The 19,694-nt window shown below is 38.8% G+C and overlaps 2 protein-coding genes across 4 annotated transcripts; both read left to right on the plus strand.

The window, feature by feature from the left end:
• The first annotated feature begins 2,324 nt into the window (after positions 1-2,324).
• On the plus strand, positions 2,325-13,183 carry LOC131969443 (transmembrane protein 25). Of its 2 annotated transcripts, XM_059330447.1 has the most exons (9): positions 2,325-2,416; positions 3,709-3,823; positions 4,867-5,211; positions 6,522-6,812; positions 7,320-7,451; positions 7,580-7,613; positions 9,249-9,358; positions 12,335-12,424; positions 12,545-13,183. In XM_059330447.1, exons 2-9 carry the CDS (start codon positions 3,745-3,747, stop codon positions 12,616-12,618), a joined length of 1,155 nt encoding a protein of 384 aa, XP_059186430.1. In that variant the 5' UTR covers positions 2,325-2,416; positions 3,709-3,744; the 3' UTR covers positions 12,619-13,183. The 2 variants fall into 2 exon arrangements, with proteins under 2 accessions (XP_059186430.1, XP_059186431.1); XM_059330448.1 differs by lacking the exon at positions 2,325-2,416 and having other exon boundaries at positions 3,717-3,823; positions 4,812-5,211.
• A 2,007-nt stretch (positions 13,184-15,190) lies between these two features.
• On the plus strand, positions 15,191-18,717 carry LOC131970237 (T-cell surface glycoprotein CD3 delta chain-like). Of its 2 annotated transcripts, XM_059331579.1 has the most exons (7): positions 15,191-15,250; positions 15,565-15,641; positions 15,746-15,763; positions 15,845-16,036; positions 16,143-16,289; positions 17,546-17,619; positions 17,724-18,716. In XM_059331579.1, the coding sequence occupies exons 2-7, from the start codon at positions 15,587-15,589 to the stop codon at positions 17,772-17,774; spliced, it is 537 nt and encodes a 178-aa protein (XP_059187562.1). In that variant the 5' UTR covers positions 15,191-15,250; positions 15,565-15,586; the 3' UTR covers positions 17,775-18,716. The 2 variants fall into 2 exon arrangements, with proteins under 2 accessions (XP_059187562.1, XP_059187560.1); XM_059331577.1 differs by having other exon boundaries at positions 15,746-16,036; positions 17,724-18,717.
• Positions 18,718-19,694: the final 977 nt, after the last annotated feature.

Below are 19,694 nucleotides of genomic sequence, written 5' to 3' on the forward strand. Positions count from 1 at the left end.
CTGTCATTTATGTTATGATTAATAGTTTGGTTGATATAATGTTCTTTCCATCAAGATTTCCCAAAGCCCAAGGCAGCGTCTTCAAATAGTTTCTTTTGTCCAACCCAAAGACACTTAAAGTTACAGTCCAGTTGTTTTTTGTTTTTTTACCTCACTTCCCAGAGTTACAAACAGCGCTCTTTACTTCATTCGGCCATTGTAAGTGTTTACTCATAGAGACCCGAAGAGCAGTATCATATAGCGGTTTAAAACCACCACTCAGCTTAAATAGTTTAGTTTTTGCACAGGTAAAACACACAATAAGAAAGATTATTTTTTATATATTATTATATATATATTATTATTAATATACAATACAGCACATTTTATAAACAAATTTCATGCTGATGCCTAATAAAGACTTTTAACCAAGATAAATACTGATCGGCCCACTTTTAACAAAAAATAAATAACTCTCAGTGCCCTCTAGTGGAGAAACTTTAAGCTGACACTTTCTAACTTCTCGCAGCCTACTTTGGCATTTTTGTACTGGAATTCCTTATACTATATCAGCTGATATACACACTGATATCTGTGTAGATATGTATTTATATATATATATATATATATATATATATATATATATATATATATATATATATCTTTTGCCTCGATCTGATGGAAAACTGACAGAAAGTAGTCCTTAATCTTTGGAGATGGAAATGATTTCCCTTCACTGCAGCTTGTTGTTTTTTTTTATAGCATACAAAACTACATGGAAACCAGTGGATGAAAAAAATTGTAGTTCAAGGTGTCCTAACTCTGAATCACACCATCCTGCTGGGATTGAAATCTATAATATCTTTATAAGGTGGCCAAAAATACATTGTCTATCACAATGGAAAAACAGGATTTATGGTTGAAATTAGAACTTTCTGACAGTCCTTCAATGGATGATAGGTTATGAAAGTTGGTGTTAGAAAAAGTAACCAAAACGAAGCTTATACTTGTGATATTTCTGTCAAAATCACTTTATTCTACATGTCTCATTTAAAACCTCACCAAAAAGCTGGTTGGAATAACTAGATCCTGTTAAAAATGTTAAATTCTGCTCCTCAGTGACACTATGAAACAAGATCTGCTGAGACGCACGGTCACATGACAAATATTCACTGATGAATGTAGATAAATGTGTTATGTGTGTGTGTGTGATTAGGTTTGTGGTGACTCTTTGCTCCTTGTGCATTCTCTGTAGCAAATAGTTGAAGATTCATCCATTGTTCCACTGAAAGGTGAACGGGTTCCTCTGCTGCATGCAGCTGGAGTTACCTGTTTGTGTCTCGCATCAACCAGTCCAGTCAGCATTATGTTATCTGTTGACATCTAGTAATGCAATACTGGGTTTAAAGTGTCAAAATATGCAGATGACTGACGTTACAGGCAAAGAATCCAGTGTTTCTTTCCAGACACCTAAGGACAGAGCTTCCTCATGGGGATAACAGTCTTCTTTTTTAAAGACACAAAACAAAATCAGTCATTTTTATTACAAGGGAATGGGAAGAAAACAATGTTTTTCCTGAAGTGTGAACTAAGCTTGAATGTTGGCATTAGCACAGGTACACACACATTCTATGAGTCTCTTTTGTCTTTTCTTTTGGCTGCAGTGCTCTGCATGCCGCTGCTCAGGTCTGTACAGCTGCACTGCAGAGGCTTTTCAGTCCGAAGTAATTGAGCTCAGACACTGTGAGCCATGTAGAGTGTCTGTGTTTGGATATCAGGGGTAACTTTAACATGCCGGATGAGGGATAAGAATGATGGATGAGATGTGTTTATCCCCCTGAACTGACAGTTTACTCTCCTCTATCCACCACAGTTTCATGTAATAGATCTTTCCAGATTGATGTTTGACACAGAGCTCCTTCTCTTGTCTTCTAGCTTCTATATTCTCTCCTCTCCTCTCCCACATCAGCACTTTCTTTCTTCTGCTCACGACTCAGTGCCCACTCTCCTCCACTCTCTCTCTCTGCATCCTCTGTTTGTTTCCCTTTCCTCTCTGCCCTTATCCTCTCCCTCTTTCTCTCCATCTCCTCAGCTGCCCGCTCCTTTCCTCTCTCTCTCTCTCTCTCTCTCTCTCTCTCTCTCTCTCTCTCTCTCTCATCCCCTCCTCCCTTCCTACTCACTCTCTCCTCCTGACTGCCTGCGTCAGCCAGCCCCTGCCAGCTAGTGAACGCTGCTACTGGAGCTGCTGTACCCTGCAGAGAGCCATGTGTGTGTGTGTAAGTGTATGAGTGTACGCAGATGGGAAAGCAACTGAGTCAGGGAGGGCTGCCTCTCATCTCCGCTGTTATCACCATCCTTCACCTTCCCTCCTCTCCACCTCCGCTGCCATGGAGCTCCAGCAGGCTGAATCACAACAGCGTCTGCAGAAAGGGCTGAGGTAATGCTGTGTTTGTGTGTTGGTTGTAGAGGGCATTCTTTCTGTTTTAAAGTGCACACATCTGTACTGACATTCCTGCATGCAGCCTTACAGTATGTGGAGACCTACAGTGTAATGTGTAACCCCTTGTTTTGATTGTCAGTGCAGCCTCAACCTGAGGGCTGTAACACCTTCTATCGTGTGTGAGAATGTTCTTGTTCGTCTCCATATGTGCAGAATTATGAGTGTTTCCTTGATGGCTCAGTTCCTGCTTTCGTCCGAGGTGCTCACACGTATCACATGACCCGGATTGCAAGCTAACACCAGACATTACTCATTCCCTGCACTCTCTGTATGTGCACAAGCACCATTGATCCAAGCAGGCCTGTGTTTTGTGTTGTGGTGATGGAGTAATTCTGCAAATCAAAGCTGGGCTGCTGGCAGGGGATTGTTGCAAAGTGAGAGGCATGTCGCTGTGTTTGACAAGTCTCATGTGTTGTGTTTTTTTAATCTTTATTGCATTGCAAGTTTGTTTCAGTTTCTGCTTCTATAGGCTTGCATCTCAATGTCACCCTACAACAATTATTTTCTCTAACCCTCTGAACTCCAACAAGCAGTTTCAGAGTGCTTTTTCCTCTTTTTACATCTCTCTCACTGTGGCCTTGTATTTCACTGCAATTTATAAGTCCTGCATCTCTGGCATCAGCACAATCATGGCTGGAAGTGGGAAAAACTCAAAAATGTATTTTGTGCAGAATAACACGGTAATAATGACATACATCATGAAGTGTCCCAAATGTTGGGGGAAAAGTGGGTCTCCACATGCTATACAGTACATAATGAAACATTTGCATTTTTACAATCTCTATTTACAACCTCCTGTCCTCTCCTCTCTGGTCTGTGTAAACAGCCTGCTATTCTGTCTGATTTACAGTGAATATTTGTCAGGTGACTATTCGTCTCAGCAGAATCAATCATGGCTTCACAGTGTCGCTTAGGAGCAGAATTCAATGTTTTAACAGCATCTAGTAATTCCAAACAGTTTATTATTGGGAATGTGTTAAATTAAACATGTGGAATACCGTGATTTTGATAGAAATTTCACCATTTTAAGCTTCATTTTGGTTACTTTTTCTAATGGAAATTTTAACAAAAGTTTCAAAGTTCAAAATCAGACAACAATTCCTGTTTTTACATTTTCTTTCTATGATAAATGTGTACTTTTATTGATCTTTCAATGAACAGTTTATCCTCATGTACCCCAAGTGTATTTGAGACATGTAAAGCTGTCAACATGCAATTTCTCCTCCAAGCAGGTAGATGTGTATGCGGCGCTCCGTTGGGCCAGTATGGAGTTTGTGTGTCTGAGAAGGTGGGCATCGGGCTCTGCTGTCGTCTTCCTTCACACACTGGCCTTATCCTGGTCAGGTGAGGCACGCTGCAACTGTAACCTACATGCCCTGCTCCTTTTGCTTCATTTGAATTCACTCTGAAATGACCTGAAGGTTATAACACTGCACCTGGTGTTAATTATAGGTCATAGAGATAGAAACAGTTAGATTGGCTGTCTCCTGGAGTCACAACCCCCACATAAAACTAAAACTAAATTGTTGCTTTTAATCTTTTTTGTCTTTAATGTATTTAACATATGAGATGTAAAGTGTTAATCTATTAGCTTTAGAGGTGCTGATATGAGAATTGAGGTCATTTAGACCATTTAGACAGAGCCAGGCTAGCAGCTTATCGATCTTTTCATGTAACTTCTTCAAGAAAATTCTATTTGTCAAATTCTTTTAGTCTAGAGTGAAACTGTTAATATAAATTCACACACACACACACACACACACACACACACACATAAAACTGTGTGTATATATATATATATATATATATATATATATATATATATATATATATATATAAACACTGTTTGAAGAATCATTTAGCATTTTAGCCATCGCCCTGTTGGTTCTTGGAGCCGAAAGTGACCTTATTTGGACACTTGGAAGTTATCAGTTAACGCTAGTGCTAGTGCTAGTTAGCTAGTTCGGTTAGCAAGATGCATTCCTAATTCATGTTAACTGTGCTACAAGTGGGATGTAAATTTTGGCTAGTAAAAAACAGGCTTAAAATAAAATGTGCTTCCCAAAAAAAATTCTCTTTGAGTAAAATTGAAAGCTGCACAACTGATTAAGAAGATGTTTTCTAAGGTAAAAAATGAAGTAAGAAGGAGGGTCATTTTCTCAAAGACTCCTTTACAATTCTACTTTTTCTTTGCAATGGATGGTATTCGCCCCCTGCTGGCCATTAATTAGCTTTCCCTTTCAGCTGGAGACAATGTCCACTTCTTTCATACAGTCTATAGTCAGGCCAGATAAAAGTTGAAATGTCTTCGTATGTCATGTTTTGCACACAGGTCCTATTTTTTTGTTTTCACAATATCGTCTTCAACAATAATCCTGTACTCTAAGGTGCAATTGAGCCAACCCCCAAAATCGACGGACGGCACCAGGCGGCTCTGACACTGCAGGAAAACATGACGCACTGGTTCAATTGCCAATCAGACGGCTGGGATCCTCGTGCCCCTCCCTTGCTAACGTGGTACCTGAATGGGGAGCAGCAGAGAGGGCCACCGCCAAAACGTCGGCACCGAGTGATGACGGCGCAGAAAGATTCTGACGTCATGAGACCGGGGACCGATCACAACAGCACCTTCTCTCTGCGGGCCAGGAAGTGGGACAGGGAGCTGGTATGTGTCGCATCCAACCCCAGGACAGGAGAGAGCCACAACGCCACGGTCACACTCAACGTCCAGTGTGAGTCTGTGTGAAATGTTTGAAGATTGTAAAGCTGAATCCTATTACCACCTTCCCCTTGCCCCTCAGTACAGAGTCCATGGTGGTATGGGTAAGAATGTTCCCCTAAGAAATGAGACACCCCTCCATCATCGTTTGACACATGTGCACTGTTACGTCAACAGAGGCCGCAATTTTAGTCGCGTCATCACAACCCAAAATGCTATCACACAAGGTGTGATGTCTGTAGCCTGGGCCATTTTTCTATTTTTTTTTTTTACATCTTTCTGCTACTAACACCAACTGCATTACAGACGCATACGTCTGCTGAGAAATCAAATTATGGTACGTACCTTCCATTATATACATATATTATCCACCGGAATATTAGCATCGGCTACGAACCACAACAAACTTGACAATTAAAAAACGATTGCACAGAGTATCATTACACGACTGCTGTGATCAAAATGCTGCCTTAAAGTTTGCCAGCCGGCTTTAAACTTTAATGACAGGTTACACAGGGAATGCTGGTGAAATTCCTCAAAGCCCTCTCCTTCAAGTGTGGTGGTTCAGATGCTTCATTTCAAGGGCTATGTAGCCCTAAGCCTTGGCCCTAGCCCTTAACCCAAATGAGATTGAGGCAGCCTAACCCCCAAAATCCACCGGGCTCGTACGTGGCACGTCACGTCATCGCGAGGACTACGTGATACATGACCATTATAGTCAATGTAATAACCTTCACCGGCTCCATAGTGCTCCGTTTCACGCTCGGCCACGTGTGAATTACGCGTCTGTTCTATTTTTGACGCTTGATGCGAGTAGCCATGTCAAGCTGGACAGAGAACGGATCGTTCTGACAGGAAGTCAGACAAAAATTTCAGAGCGCATCCGGTTTTATTTTAAAATAACACACCATGAGCAGACTCCGGGTCGTATTTCACGTACACAGACATAAAGCTTTCATTCACGTAGCTTATAACTGTAATTTAGCCAGTAAACAGAATTACACAGGCTATAGCATAAATAGTATGAAACAACAATAAATAAATAATAAGTTAAATCACACAAAAAACACAAAAGACATATAACTTCGAAGCCTTCTCACCATGGTAGAAGCGTAAATATAGATGAAAACAATTTAAACAACAAGTAAACACTGTCGGACAAAAGGTAAACACATCTTATATGAAAGGTCAACAAATGCTTTTCAAATACTCCCAGTGGGTGTTGACACAATGTCCCACGTACGAGCCCGGTGGATTTTTAGCATTAGTGTACCCAGTTTCTTTCTGTAGTAAATCAAGTCTTTCCTCTCCCTCGTCTCACAGTTCAGCCAGAGATCCTGAAGCTGAACGCCCACTACAGTCACACCTCAGACCCTGGCCTCTCCCTGGTCCTCGTTGCCTTGGTGCGGTCCAACCCACCTGCCACCATCACGTTTGTGGACCAGTCTGGCCAGCAGGTAGCCAACACTTCGGACTTCCTCATCGTGGACTCGCAAAGCTACCCCTGGCTGACCAATCACACGCTAAAGGTCTCGCTCGGGAGCCTATCAGGGAATATCTCACTGAACGTCAGCAACAGTGTGGGAACGGTGCAGAGCAACCTCACACTGGCAGGTCAGTGACGTAAAAACCAAGAACGTCTCGTTAGCTTCATGTGTATCATATACAGGTGCATCTCAATACAGTAGAACATGATGGAAAAGTCAATTTCCTGTAGTTCAAGTCAAATAGCCCCAACCAGGTATTGAGTGCATATAGATGGAAATACTTTTCAGAGGCCAACATTTCCATATTAAACATACTTTTTAACTTACTTTTTTTGGTGTTTTGTAATATTCATATTTTTTGAGACACTGAATGTTAGGTCTTCATTAAATGTAAGCCATAGTCATTATAATTAGAATAAATTAAATAAATTAAGACATGGAATGTTTTATTCTGTGTGTCTACACAAGGATCTAAATTATGTGTTTTTTCACTTCTTGAATTGAATTACTGACATAAATAAACTTTCTATGATATTCTAATTTATTGAGATGCACCTGTAGACATGAGAGTGGTTTCAATCTTTTCATCCAAAGCTACGTAACAAAGCATCGTTCCTCTCTCTCCTCTCTCCAGAGTTCCTGCAGTCTCGTGTGGAAGTACCCATGCTGGGAATAGTGACTGGTGGAGCCATGGCCTTCATGGCCCTCCTCATCCTCAGTCTGATCGTTCTCTGCCTCATGCAAAAAAACAAAAGCAAGTCCTTCGGTAAGACCAGAGTGTGTTTGTGTTTGTGGTGAGCAAGTCAGCTGGAAAACTGTGTGACTGCAGCATTGTGCATTGTAGTGTTAAACCCTTACTCAGCAGCTTAATACATCTCCTGTATTATGTTACAGACGAGCCGGTGGAGATTCTGATGACCAAGAAAAGGTAAAAAAAAAAGCAATCAGACATCTGTCAGGGAATATATTTGTGTGAAATGCTTTAATATAATCAGAATGGAGAGCAAGTAAAGCAGGCCAGCAAGATGGATGGAGATCCAGTCAGTGGTGGAAAGTAACTAAGTACATTTACTCAAGTACTGTACTTTAAGTACAATTTTAAGGTACTTGTACTTTACTTGAGTATTTCAATTTTATGTTACTTCATACTTCTACTCCACTACATTCATTGTGGGCGGCTGTGGCTCAGTTGGGAGAGTTGGTTGGCCCCCAACCGAAGGGTTGGTGGTTCGATCCCTGACCATGGCAGCCTACATGTCGAAGTATCCTTGAGCAAGATACTGAACCCCAAATTGCTCCCGATGTGCTGTGTTCATCGGTGTGTGAATGAATTCCCAATGGTGGCAGGTGGCACCGTTTAGGGTGAATGTGTGTGTGAAAGGGTGAATGAGCGCAGTCTGTAGTGTAAAGCGCTTTGAGTGGTCGCAAAGCGACTAGAAAAGTGCTATATAAGTGCAGGTCCATTTACCATTTTACATTCAGAGGTAAATATTGAACTTTTTACTCCACTACATTTAGCTGACAGCTTTAGTTACTTTTCAGGTTTAGATTTAAGATTTATGATAGATTTAAGAAATATATCAATTTACAATGATTGCACGTTTATAAATTAAACTACATAACAGTGTTTTAAGTAGTTAAATGAGTCCTACCATGACGTCATTAATAAATGCATCAATATTAATAATCTAATAATATATTTGGAATATATAAAATCAATTTGAGTGGGTCCATTCTGCATCATGAGTAGTTTTACATTTGATACTTTAAGTACATTTTGATGCTGATACTTTTGGACTTTTACTTCAGTAAGGTGTGAATGCAGGCCTTTTACTTGCAGTGGAGTAATTTCACAGTGTAGTATTCATACTTTTACTTAAGTAAAGGATCTGAATACTTCTTCCGCTACTGTCCAGTAGATAACCCTGTGAAACCCACAGCTATAATTCACAAAATTAAGAAAATGCTGTATTGAAGGAGACTTGGAACTAGAGATTGAGAAAATTAGATCATTTGGAAAATATTAACTGATGTGAGGTCATAAATCAAGTCAGAAGCAGGGTTGGTTTGTCATAGACTTCTATACCATCAAATTACTTTTCTACAACAAGTGGAGTCCCCCCCTGCTGGCCATTAGAAAGAATGCAGGTTTATCGGCTTAACTTATTGGGCCCAGAGGTTGCTGCCTGATGGTGATTCAGCACTTCACACACATATTGAATACAGGCATTAAGTGTTCTGCAGACCAGACTGTAGATGTTATATGCTGACCATGGCGAAGCATTAAAACATTACACATAAGCACATCCACATCATCACTTGTGGAAAATGGAAACTTATTTGAGAGTTAAGGCTTTTATGCCAGGTAAGGGATGGACATCCCCGATCGTACACTGACACCACACACACTGTATCACACATCCTTCTCAGCATCGTTATTGGATCGGAAGGGAAACACTGATGAAAGCATTTTTGGTGCTGTTATGAATATTTGATGTCTATTCTGCAAACAATAACACGTCTCATCCAAGCTGGATTTCTCTCCTCTGTGTTTCCTGCACAGCGAATCAGCCAATCTGAAGACGGAGAAAACTGACAAGACATACATCCCCAGAGAGAACATGTCCCTGCCTTCCAACATGCAGCTCCACGACCTCAACACTTTGAGAAAAGGTATTAATTTATTATGTTTAAGAATACAAAAAAACCCTCAACTCAAACAGATGTGGCACTGTGGGGTCAGACGTTGACCGCAGTACAGTACATAGTAAGAGACATTTAAGTATTTACATATGTATTGTATAAAATACGTATATTATGGACTGTGTGTGAATAATCAGCAATGTGAATATAATGTAGTTTTCAAGCCATGAGTACAAATAATGGCCTTGTGAACTCATGCTGTGTTTTACAGAGTTTAATTAACCTTCTGAACCCTAACAAGCCGTTTCAGGGCATTTTTTTGCTCTTTTTAAATTTTACTCACTGTGGCCTTGTATTTCACTGCAATATATAATATATATGTATAAGTCATGTACCTCTATGAAATAAGCACAATCATGGCTAGGAGTGGGAAAAACACAAATATGTCTTTTTTGTAGAATGACACAGTTAGAATAACATAAATCATAAAAAATAATAATAAAAAAACAATGTTGTATTTCTTTGATAAATTGGAATAAAACATTAGAACAATAGAACAATTATTACTTAAATTTATATTTACAACACTTTTCCAAGTGGCCACAAGTGTCATGAATATGGGAAAAATGTGTCTCCTCTAATTGCAAAATTGCAAAAAGTCTGACAAATATTTTGAATGTTTTCAGGATCAATGCTTTGTGCTCAGGCTGGAATAATGGAGCCTCTCATGCTGAGATCAAATGTGAAATGCAACACAAAATTTTTCTACAAACTTAAGTTTTGGCTCAATTGCAGGGCGAGTTTTTGTTACAAGCAGAGAGTTATTTGAAATGATTTTAGTTTTATAGCTGCTGCCAGCAGGTCCACAGCCTCTTAGGTTTGTAGAAGTGTTTTTTGCTCCCTGGCCCCCTAGTGGCTCAATCCAGCTCTGCATGTAGTGATGTACAGTAGAACCTCTTTCAGAAAAGTACTTTTTTATTCATAGCGTAAAAAATGAACAACATTAAATGTCCAATAGTAACTGTAGGGAAGATGACTACTTATACTCAGTATAAAACAGTAAATATAAAACAGCATATATATATATATATATATGCTGTTTTATTTTTACTGTTTTATATATATATATATATGTGTATATATATATATATATATATATATATATATATATACGTTTTGTTCAGTAAAAATGTCTTGTTCAGTGTTTGGTTGGACTAACAGACACTCCAAGGAGTCACTGCTCAGTTTTCTGAGGTAAGAAGGATACATTTTGTTTTTGTTTTTTTGCTAGCCAAATCTAACATCTTAGTTAATGCTCCAATTAATGCTAACATGAATTAGCAGCGGCTTCTCTCAGTCAGGTTGCCGGTGTAGAAAGGATGTAGTCAGTGATCAGATCCCTCGCGCTCCGCCACAGTCCAATTATGGTCTGCTCCGCGTATCGGAAACAAGATGGCGACACAAGATGGCGACGAGTATAACGCTGAACTCGAGGCTTCCAACGGGCAGTCCACAAACCAATGGGTGACGTCACGGTGACTACGTCCATTATTTATATACAGTCTATGGTCTCGCTATAAAACACAAGATCGTTATAACTTTCCCATTCTTTGTCTGATCTGATCCAAACTTGTCATGCTTCATCAGAGTCCAGCCCTTAACACTTGTAAATAACAATATTTCTTAAAGCCCCGCCCCTTATGCTTTATCCACGCCCCCTTTCATCAAATGACCACGTTGCATACTTTACATAACTCCTCCAAGAGATTTAATCCCATTGCCTTCAAACTTGGTCAGTACCATCAAAGGGCCTTGGGGAACACAATTTATCAACGCCTATACTGACCTTCACAATATGTGGGCGTGGCATGGCGGCAAAATATGGAGTTTGCCATCTAACACCAGACTGGATAACTTGACCATACTGTACATTATCCAGTCTGTCCCAAATTTCACACAAGTGATTAGGGTTCCTGTCCAGAACACACCCACGTGTCAATAGTGACACACAGTCATAGCGCCCCCTGCTGGCAACAGGAAATAACATGTTTTACACCTACCCCGAGCGGAGTAGTAGTAGGAGACACGCAATTTGGCACGCATAGGGACTGAGCACACAGCGTCGCGCCCGACGTGGCCTCCCCCAACGTGGCCTCCCCCAACGGCTCCACTCTGCTCGTTCCCGTTCAGTCCTGTTATTAATTAAAATTATTAATTAAAAAGCTAATAATAATAATTATATTTTTTCATAGATTTCAGATTAAATTTTATGGTTAATATTTGTAATAAAAGTATGTTTTTCTGGCATTTGCACTTAATGTAGAAAAAAAACAAGAAAAACCCTGTAAAATAATACAGTATAGTAACTGTATCCCACATCGGACATTGTTCGGCTGCTGCAATGCTGCACTTTTCCAGTGTTTCACAGTCATTTCGAATAAGGTCGCCACCACCAGTGTAGGTATGATTGATTTATACATATCTAACAATGATGGATGGAGATGGAGATGGAGATTTACATGTCTAATTACAATTCGAAAGTACAGTACATGTATTTAGCACATGTAGCATGTAATGAATTGACATGGGAGTGGATTTTTACTCCTGTCTCTTTACTTTTTTTTAATGAGAGCCAGTTTCTTGATCCCTGTTTCTTACATTTTGGATGGCTAAAAACCGCCATGATAGTATTTATTTATTTATTCACAAAAACTGACCTATTGTTAATATGATTTCTGTCCCACCACAGAAATTCTAATATATCACAGCCCAAAAATAACAGGTCTAACATCCACATTTTTTCGTTATTCCACTTCATATTTTGTATGGATTAAGAAAACAACATTAGGTGTGCTGGTAAGTAGTAAGCTCATGCTATACTGCCGTAGCTCTATATTTAGTAATCCAAAGGGCAAGAAAAACTTCCCAAAAACTTCCCCGAACTCATCCATACATCTCTTCTGCATCCTGCTGTGTCCTCCATCCTTCTTACATCACTCCTCGCAGCCCGAGAGGCCGCCCAGCAGAACAGTGTGGGAGAGAAGAAGAAAGAGGAAGAGGAGGAGGAAGATCTGTCTTTAGCCTACGCCGCCAGAGGTCAGGCAAACACACACTGGATACTGTTGCATTTTTCATTATTTATACTTTAAGATTCAGTGCGAGTGTGGAGGAACAGCAGTGAGTGTTTTATTTATCTTTTTTTTTAATGCTTCCCAGGTTTTGCCAGATATCCGATGGTGGGCTACATCTATAAGGTGAACAGCACAAGCAGTGAGGAGATCTGGCTCTGACTGACCTCCACACACACACACACACACTCTCTACATGCATGTATAGCTACTTCTAATGGTGCAGCTGTCCAAGAGGAAACCCAGAGCAACTGCCATTCAAACCAATCATCCAGTCACCTTCACACTGGACCCGGACAATCAGAGACTATCTGGACACACACACAGTCTGTTTCTCAAGTTCACCCATGAGCTTGAATCCCTCGTTCACAAAACAAAACTGTGGCTGTTTCTGTCTATCTGAACCTAGTGCCCTGATCCATGTGTTGAAGAATGAACACATATCATAAAAAAATGCGCATAATCTGTATGTTTCTACATGATTCCCTCCTGTAAGCACACAATGTCCTCCTCCCTGTTAGAATGCATTAATTGTCCTATGCTAACACCAGAATGTCGGAGTTAATGTACTGTACGTGAGAATTCTGACCAATAATATCCAAATAAGATGGTACATATTTATGGAGTATGTATTTGTATATGGACATGTAACATGTCATGTACTGTATATTTGTATGCATATGTATATGTGTATAAAAGAGGACATCTAATAAAGTTAATGAAATTGTATGAAGTAAAATGCTGGGCTCGCTGTGGTTTCTATTGGTGCTCACCAGGGGGTGCTGTAGGGTTCTTTATAAGCTGTAAAGCATGGAGGTTAGTAATGAGGGTGATGTGAGATGCTACTAGTGACGAGTGCATTGCAGATAAGGAATTTTATACTTTTTCTTCTTTTCCTTTTTTTTTTTTTTTTTTTTAACAATAGCAGGTGCAAGAAACAACTAATGCATGTCTTTATGTTTGGATTGTGTGTTTGTGTGTGTGCCAGGTGTTAGCTCTAGGTCACAGGTTGTTGTGGTTTTTCTTCAGACAGGAAGCAGAGTTGTGTTGTGGGAGCATCTCTTCTCTCTGTCTCTCTGTCTGCTTCTGTGCTGAACAGGGAATATCACAAGCAGAGGGACAACACACATTGAGTTAAAATATTAATTAGATGGTTGTGTTTATGTCTAATGTTTAACAAGATGGAGCTGCTGCACACATCTTCAAAAGCAAGTTGCAGTCAGTGTTAACACACTGATCAGTTGTTTCAGCTAATGTCTGGCTGCTAGTGATTTTATTTTCATTGTCAGTATGAATACTTTCCTTCACAGACTGCTGTTCTCGTCATTCGGTAAATGTGGAAGCTGCTTTGACAAAATGAATCATGACATAAATGTGAAATCTATAGTGAAATGAATCACAAGTTTCCATAATTGTAATACATTTGAATGAATAAAACTCTTTCCACTTATCAGCACCACGGCGCTCAATATTCCCCGTCTTAACTCAGTTCTTGTGCTCTCATTGGCTGTAGCTCCCTGAAAGACCAAGATGATCAACATGTCAGATATGTGGAATGTTTCAGCGACGCATCGGGGAGCCCCTCGGCTGGCGTCTGTGAACAGTTCACATATATAAGCTCCTTTCATAGTGCCGTTTCATGCCGCAACATTTACGGCTCTGTAACACCTCGCCTGCACTTTGAATGTGCCAGAAGCGGGATGCTGGGATGAAGTGATCACACCAATTTTACGTCTCCAGAGGTAGCCAAAGAAGTGGGAAATTGATTGGACTGTTGGAAGCGGGGGAACTATGAACGGGCCACCCCGACAAGGCAGAATATTTGACGTTGCGCGTGACGTCTTAACACACAGCTCCCACTTGGCCCGACAGTCATCCAATCGCTGCTCAGCAGCACAACAGCAGCTGCACAACAACTGCGGCCGCCGTTGCTAATTCTGCACAGCGCCCAATGCTGATTGTAAACAAACCGGCATGCTATCTGTACACAAAGTGTCCGGTCTTTGTTGTAAACAAACAGAGGTCATAAGTGAACACATCCTGCTGCAGCACACATACTGTGATGCTACAGAGCTAACTGTACAGCCTATTAGCACTGTGCTACTGCGTAGCACTGCTGCTACTCTGTTGCACGTCCCTATCGGCTCCTCCCACCTTGTTCCGCGACGCTGGACTGCACTATGAAGAGCACAAATATCACGCCTTTGTGGGATCACTATGAACGCCCTTGGGCAAAAAGCCAGCACAGATCTTTCCGACAATATATCGGGACATTGGCGTGACCACACTATGAGGGCCTAATAATGTTCTCACTCATGGGAGCAGACAATCAGGACTAAACTTGGGTAGTGTGAACTGGGCATTAGATTTAGGCAACAAAAGTACTTGCTTACAGTTAGGGGGGAAAGCACATGTTTGGGAGTTATAAAACGAATTAATGCAACTACAGGAATTGAGGTGGTAATTTAGGTGATGTAAAACATGATGTAGACATGACTTACTAAGTTTAGCAACAATAAGTGTTAAATAAATGTAGAGGAGTAAAACATACAATATTTCCCTCTAAATTTTGTTGAAGTAAATCAACTTTGAGTGTCATTTGCTGGAAGTCAGAAAGTCCTCCAGATGTAGAAATCAACAAAGCCTGCTGACACGGAAAATAAACCAATCACACTCACTTCCTTCACACACAACCACACACAGAGACGCACACAAACACACACATACTGTGACACCTCAACAGACGCAGACTGGATGATTTGGCAGCAGGGGCACGGCAGCTCTTTATTTTAAGGTCAGTACTTTATGTCAGATATCCAGACTATCATATTATATTTTTACGGTTAGGTCAGATCTTCTCATGCACAAATACGTTTTGAAAGCGACCAAATAATAAAATATATTTCAGTAAAATCAACAACTCAAAGTGAACATTTATATTATAGATTAGCCAAAATTACCATCTAGCAATAGTACTCTTCACTCTGTCTTTGATCGTCAGTTTTCTGTCACAAAAAGTTGAATAAAATGGTTGACAGAGAGCAGAAAATGGCGCCCTTCCTGTCTTCTGTTACATGCGATCTAAATATGTCCTCCTGTCACCAGCAGAACTCGGGGGAGTTAACACACGATGAAACGTCAATTAGTTTTGCCAGCATGTTTGCTGCTGCTCTGGGCGCTGACAGGTAGGCCTTTAAACATCTTTCAGCAGTTGTGTTTTAGGATAAAAGGAATAGTAAATATATGCAAGTTTGATTAAAGTAATTTTTTTTCAAAATGTTTCCCACAGCACCCGTCAGTTGTGCAGGTAAGAAGACTGCCTTAATAGTTGGGTTGCATATTAACTTAATTATGTTATTATATATGTCTAAATCTGTCCTTTTTTCAGACGAGATGACTGTAAGCGAGGTTCCTGACGGGATCAAGCTGTCTTGTGGTGAAAGTAAAATAGAAAATAAAGATGGTGGTACTGTTGATTATATATTGAAATACAGTGATGAGTTCACAGGGGAGTACAAATGTGTGCCTACAAATGATGACTCCAACAGTGACGGACAAAAAATCTTTGTGAAATTTCGGAGTAAGTGCTGCATCAAGTCTTGTGTATGTTTTCATCGTTTTAATGTCTTCTACTTCAGAACAGTCACTTTCTAAAGTCTTTGGTGTTTGTTTGATTGTTTGTCCAGCCTGTGATAACTGCGTGGAGTTCGACGAGGTTTCGATTGCAGGAATAGCTGTAGGGAACTTGGTGCTCACAGCTGTGATCGGAGTTGCTGTTTACCTCGTCACGTCTCAGACTTCTCGGATCGGTCCAGTCAGCTCGAAGAAGAAAAGTAAAATAAATATCTGTCTGTCTGTCTGTCTGTCTGTCTGTCTGTCTGTCTGTCTGTCTGTCTATCTATCTATCTATCTATCTATCTATCTATCTCTCTATCTCTCTATCTATCTATCTATCTATCTATCTATCTATCTATCTATCTATCTATCTATCTATCTATCTAAAATGTACACTTAAAGCAATGTACACATCACTGCATCAATAATACTAATGCTTAAATACACTTTGATTCTGCATATTGTTTATTTTTACTTGTTGCATCACTTTAACTTGTATTACCACTTTTACTTAAAGAATAAAGTACTTGTTCCACCACTGTGAAATAGTAATAATCAGATTAGCATATGTGGATCACTTAACTCTGTTGATATTTTCATATTTATATTATTATTATTATTATTATTATTATTGTCGTTTTTTAAAACTTATTTTTGACATAACTTATACACTAAATAAACTTATTTACAAAATAAATCAAACAATTACCTCGAAAACAATAATTAAAAAACAAGAAAAAAATATTTAAATAAAAAAAAATTAAAAAAAGTTAACTTAACCCTCTTGTTAGGTTAATCTTTGGTGTGGCAATAACCTAGGGCATGTTTAATTATCCATAAGTGTCAGAAACAAAAACAAAAAATCCTAATAAACATTGTTTATATTTCATTAATTACGCCATTACTAACCATTTCAATCAATATTTAGTGCAATGGTGTTCTTTACCTCTCACAGATTATGGCTCAATGAGGATAATTCACTCGTTTTTATGTACATTGGAAATACCTACCTTCTTTTTATGAAAAATACTTCTCACCATCATGTTTTTTAGATTTTTAAACTTTGAAATTGGTTAATTTGACCCGCAACATAAGAGGAGACACCTCAACATAAGAGGAGGCACCTCAACAGCTCTTACAAAACTATACAGTTCTATATAATCATATACATAAACACACACACACACACACTTTTCTGAAGCCAACATTTCCATATTAAATTTGTTTTTTAATTTAAAATTGTTTTTTGAGACACTGAATTTTAGGTCTTCATTAAATGTAAGCCATAATCATTATAATTAGAATAAATTCAATAAATTAAGACATGACATATTTCATTCTGTGTGTTATGGATCTATATAATTTGTTATTTCCACTTTTTGAATTTAATTAATGACATAAATAAATGTTCTATGATATTCTAATTTATTGAGAGGCACCTGTTTAATGTATATATATTATTATCTGCCCTCAGGCTCTGACAGACAGCATCTTGTTACACATGAAGTGAGCAGCGGCAGCAGCAGAGCTCCCAATGACCATTACCAGGTAAGATCATTTCAGTTGACGTATGTGATTATCACATTAAAAAATGAGATGTTAAATGACACTTTTCCCTCTTCTCTTTCTTTACCCAACCGCTCCTCCCTCAGCCTCTGAAGGCTCGTCAGAGAGATACATATGATGTACTCGCCAGGAAGTAGAAAGTGTGGTTGGCTCACTGCCCGGCACCTCCACCGAAGACATGCTGTCTTTGTGTCCTTGCACCTCAAACATCTGCATGAGGGAAAGTCTGTCATTTGTGATGGGTGTCGCTCATTCCCAATCTAATATGCTCTGTATGATACTGTTGTAGCTTTTCTCGTATCATTTATTTTAACTGTGCTTGTAAGATACTGCTCTTGACCCTCTGAACTCCCAAGCAGTTTCAGGGCTCTTTTTTTACATTTTACTCACTGTGGGCTTGTATTTCATTGTAATATACAAGTCCTGCAGCTCTATGGAATCAGCACAATCATGGCTAGAATTTGGAACAACTAATTATTTTTAATAAATATTTTGTCTAGAATAACACAGGTATGACTTAAATTTACTTTCCCTGATAATTATTTATATTAAATAATATAATTTATATATAAAGCACTTTTCCAAGTTCCCAAAAAATGTCATGAATATTGGAAAAAAATTACATGCATATTGGACTTTTGCATTTTTACAACCTCTGTCTGATTTTCAGTGAATATTTGTCATGTGACTTAAATTATGCATCTAGAATAAAGTGATTTTGACAGAAATATTTCAATTTTAAGCCTCATTTTGTTCACTTTTTCAAACCAAAAGTTCTGTAATCAATGATCCAATGATTCAAGGGCTGTTGTTCAAATTCCAACGATAATGCCAGTTTTTACATTTGCTTTCTATAATAAACTGTATTTTTGGTGATCTTTTAAAGAAAACGTACGTTTTGTTTTCTCGACTTGTTGACCTGTTGCTGTATTTACAGTTATTTTGGTAGCATTTTAGTTGTCTGATGTGTTATTTTTTTGTCAGTAGGGCTTCAGCCAACTCATATCATGACATGACACAAGTGTTTATTTTAACAAAACTGACTTTATCATGATGCAAAATTAAAATATTAGAATAAAAAATGTGCAGTCTTGTCATATGGGCTATATACTATATCCAGTGTTGTGAAGTACCACCCAAATTCCAAGATAAATATATAATGTAAATAAAACAGAATGCAAGAATTTGCTTTTTCCTTTATTCAATTAAAAACTGTACAAAAGCAAACCTTTGTTTTTGTAAGTGGTTAAAAAATTAAAATTTACCTCCAAATCTGTGTAACAGATGGCATCAACCTTAAACTTGCTGCGATGCCCTTATTCATATTCAGGACTTTAGTTAATAAATTAACTGAGTAATCAACTATTGTTTATTACAGCTTTCAGGTGATATACACCACTTCTATGAGGCATTAATTGTTGACCCACCTAAAAATCCATCCCCAACTCTCTAAAAAACTTTGTGGACTGTTAATAAGGTTTGCCCTACGTTTATTTGTTCAATATCTTAAATTATTAATGTCTGTGAACCCATATTAAAAAAGCACCTTCAACCTGGTGCTCCAAAAGCTAAAGAAAAGAAGAGACATTTCCACTCCAAAACCACCCAGATGGTGCCTTTTAAATGACCGTTTGAGGCTCAAAGAGTTATCCAACACTTCACAAATAATGATTAGAGAAAACAGAACCCCCCAGCAACAAACACTAAAACTAACTAAACTACTACTACTAAACTAAAAACTCATTATGACCACTCACTATAGCTTTTATATAATCTTGATCTATATTAATATTTTTCATTTTTTATTCAAACTACTACTTTTTCCCCTGTAATTTATATTCACACATTTTGTTTCTGTTTTTGCTGCTGTGACAAGTGAATTTCCCCATTGTGGGATCAATAAAGTATGATCTAATCTAATCTAATAATAGCTTGTTAACCACTTTTTGTGTTTGTTTTTGGCTGCTTATGTTAGTGTGACAACATGGCTGGACTGGCCATCCAGTGGGCCAGCAGGTTGAAAATAAAATAAAACAGGTAGAGGGAGGTCTGAAGCC

This window comes from Centropristis striata, chromosome 4 (assembly GCF_030273125.1).
Source record: "Centropristis striata isolate RG_2023a ecotype Rhode Island chromosome 4, C.striata_1.0, whole genome shotgun sequence".
Lineage (NCBI taxonomy): Eukaryota > Metazoa > Chordata > Actinopteri > Perciformes > Serranidae > Centropristis > Centropristis striata.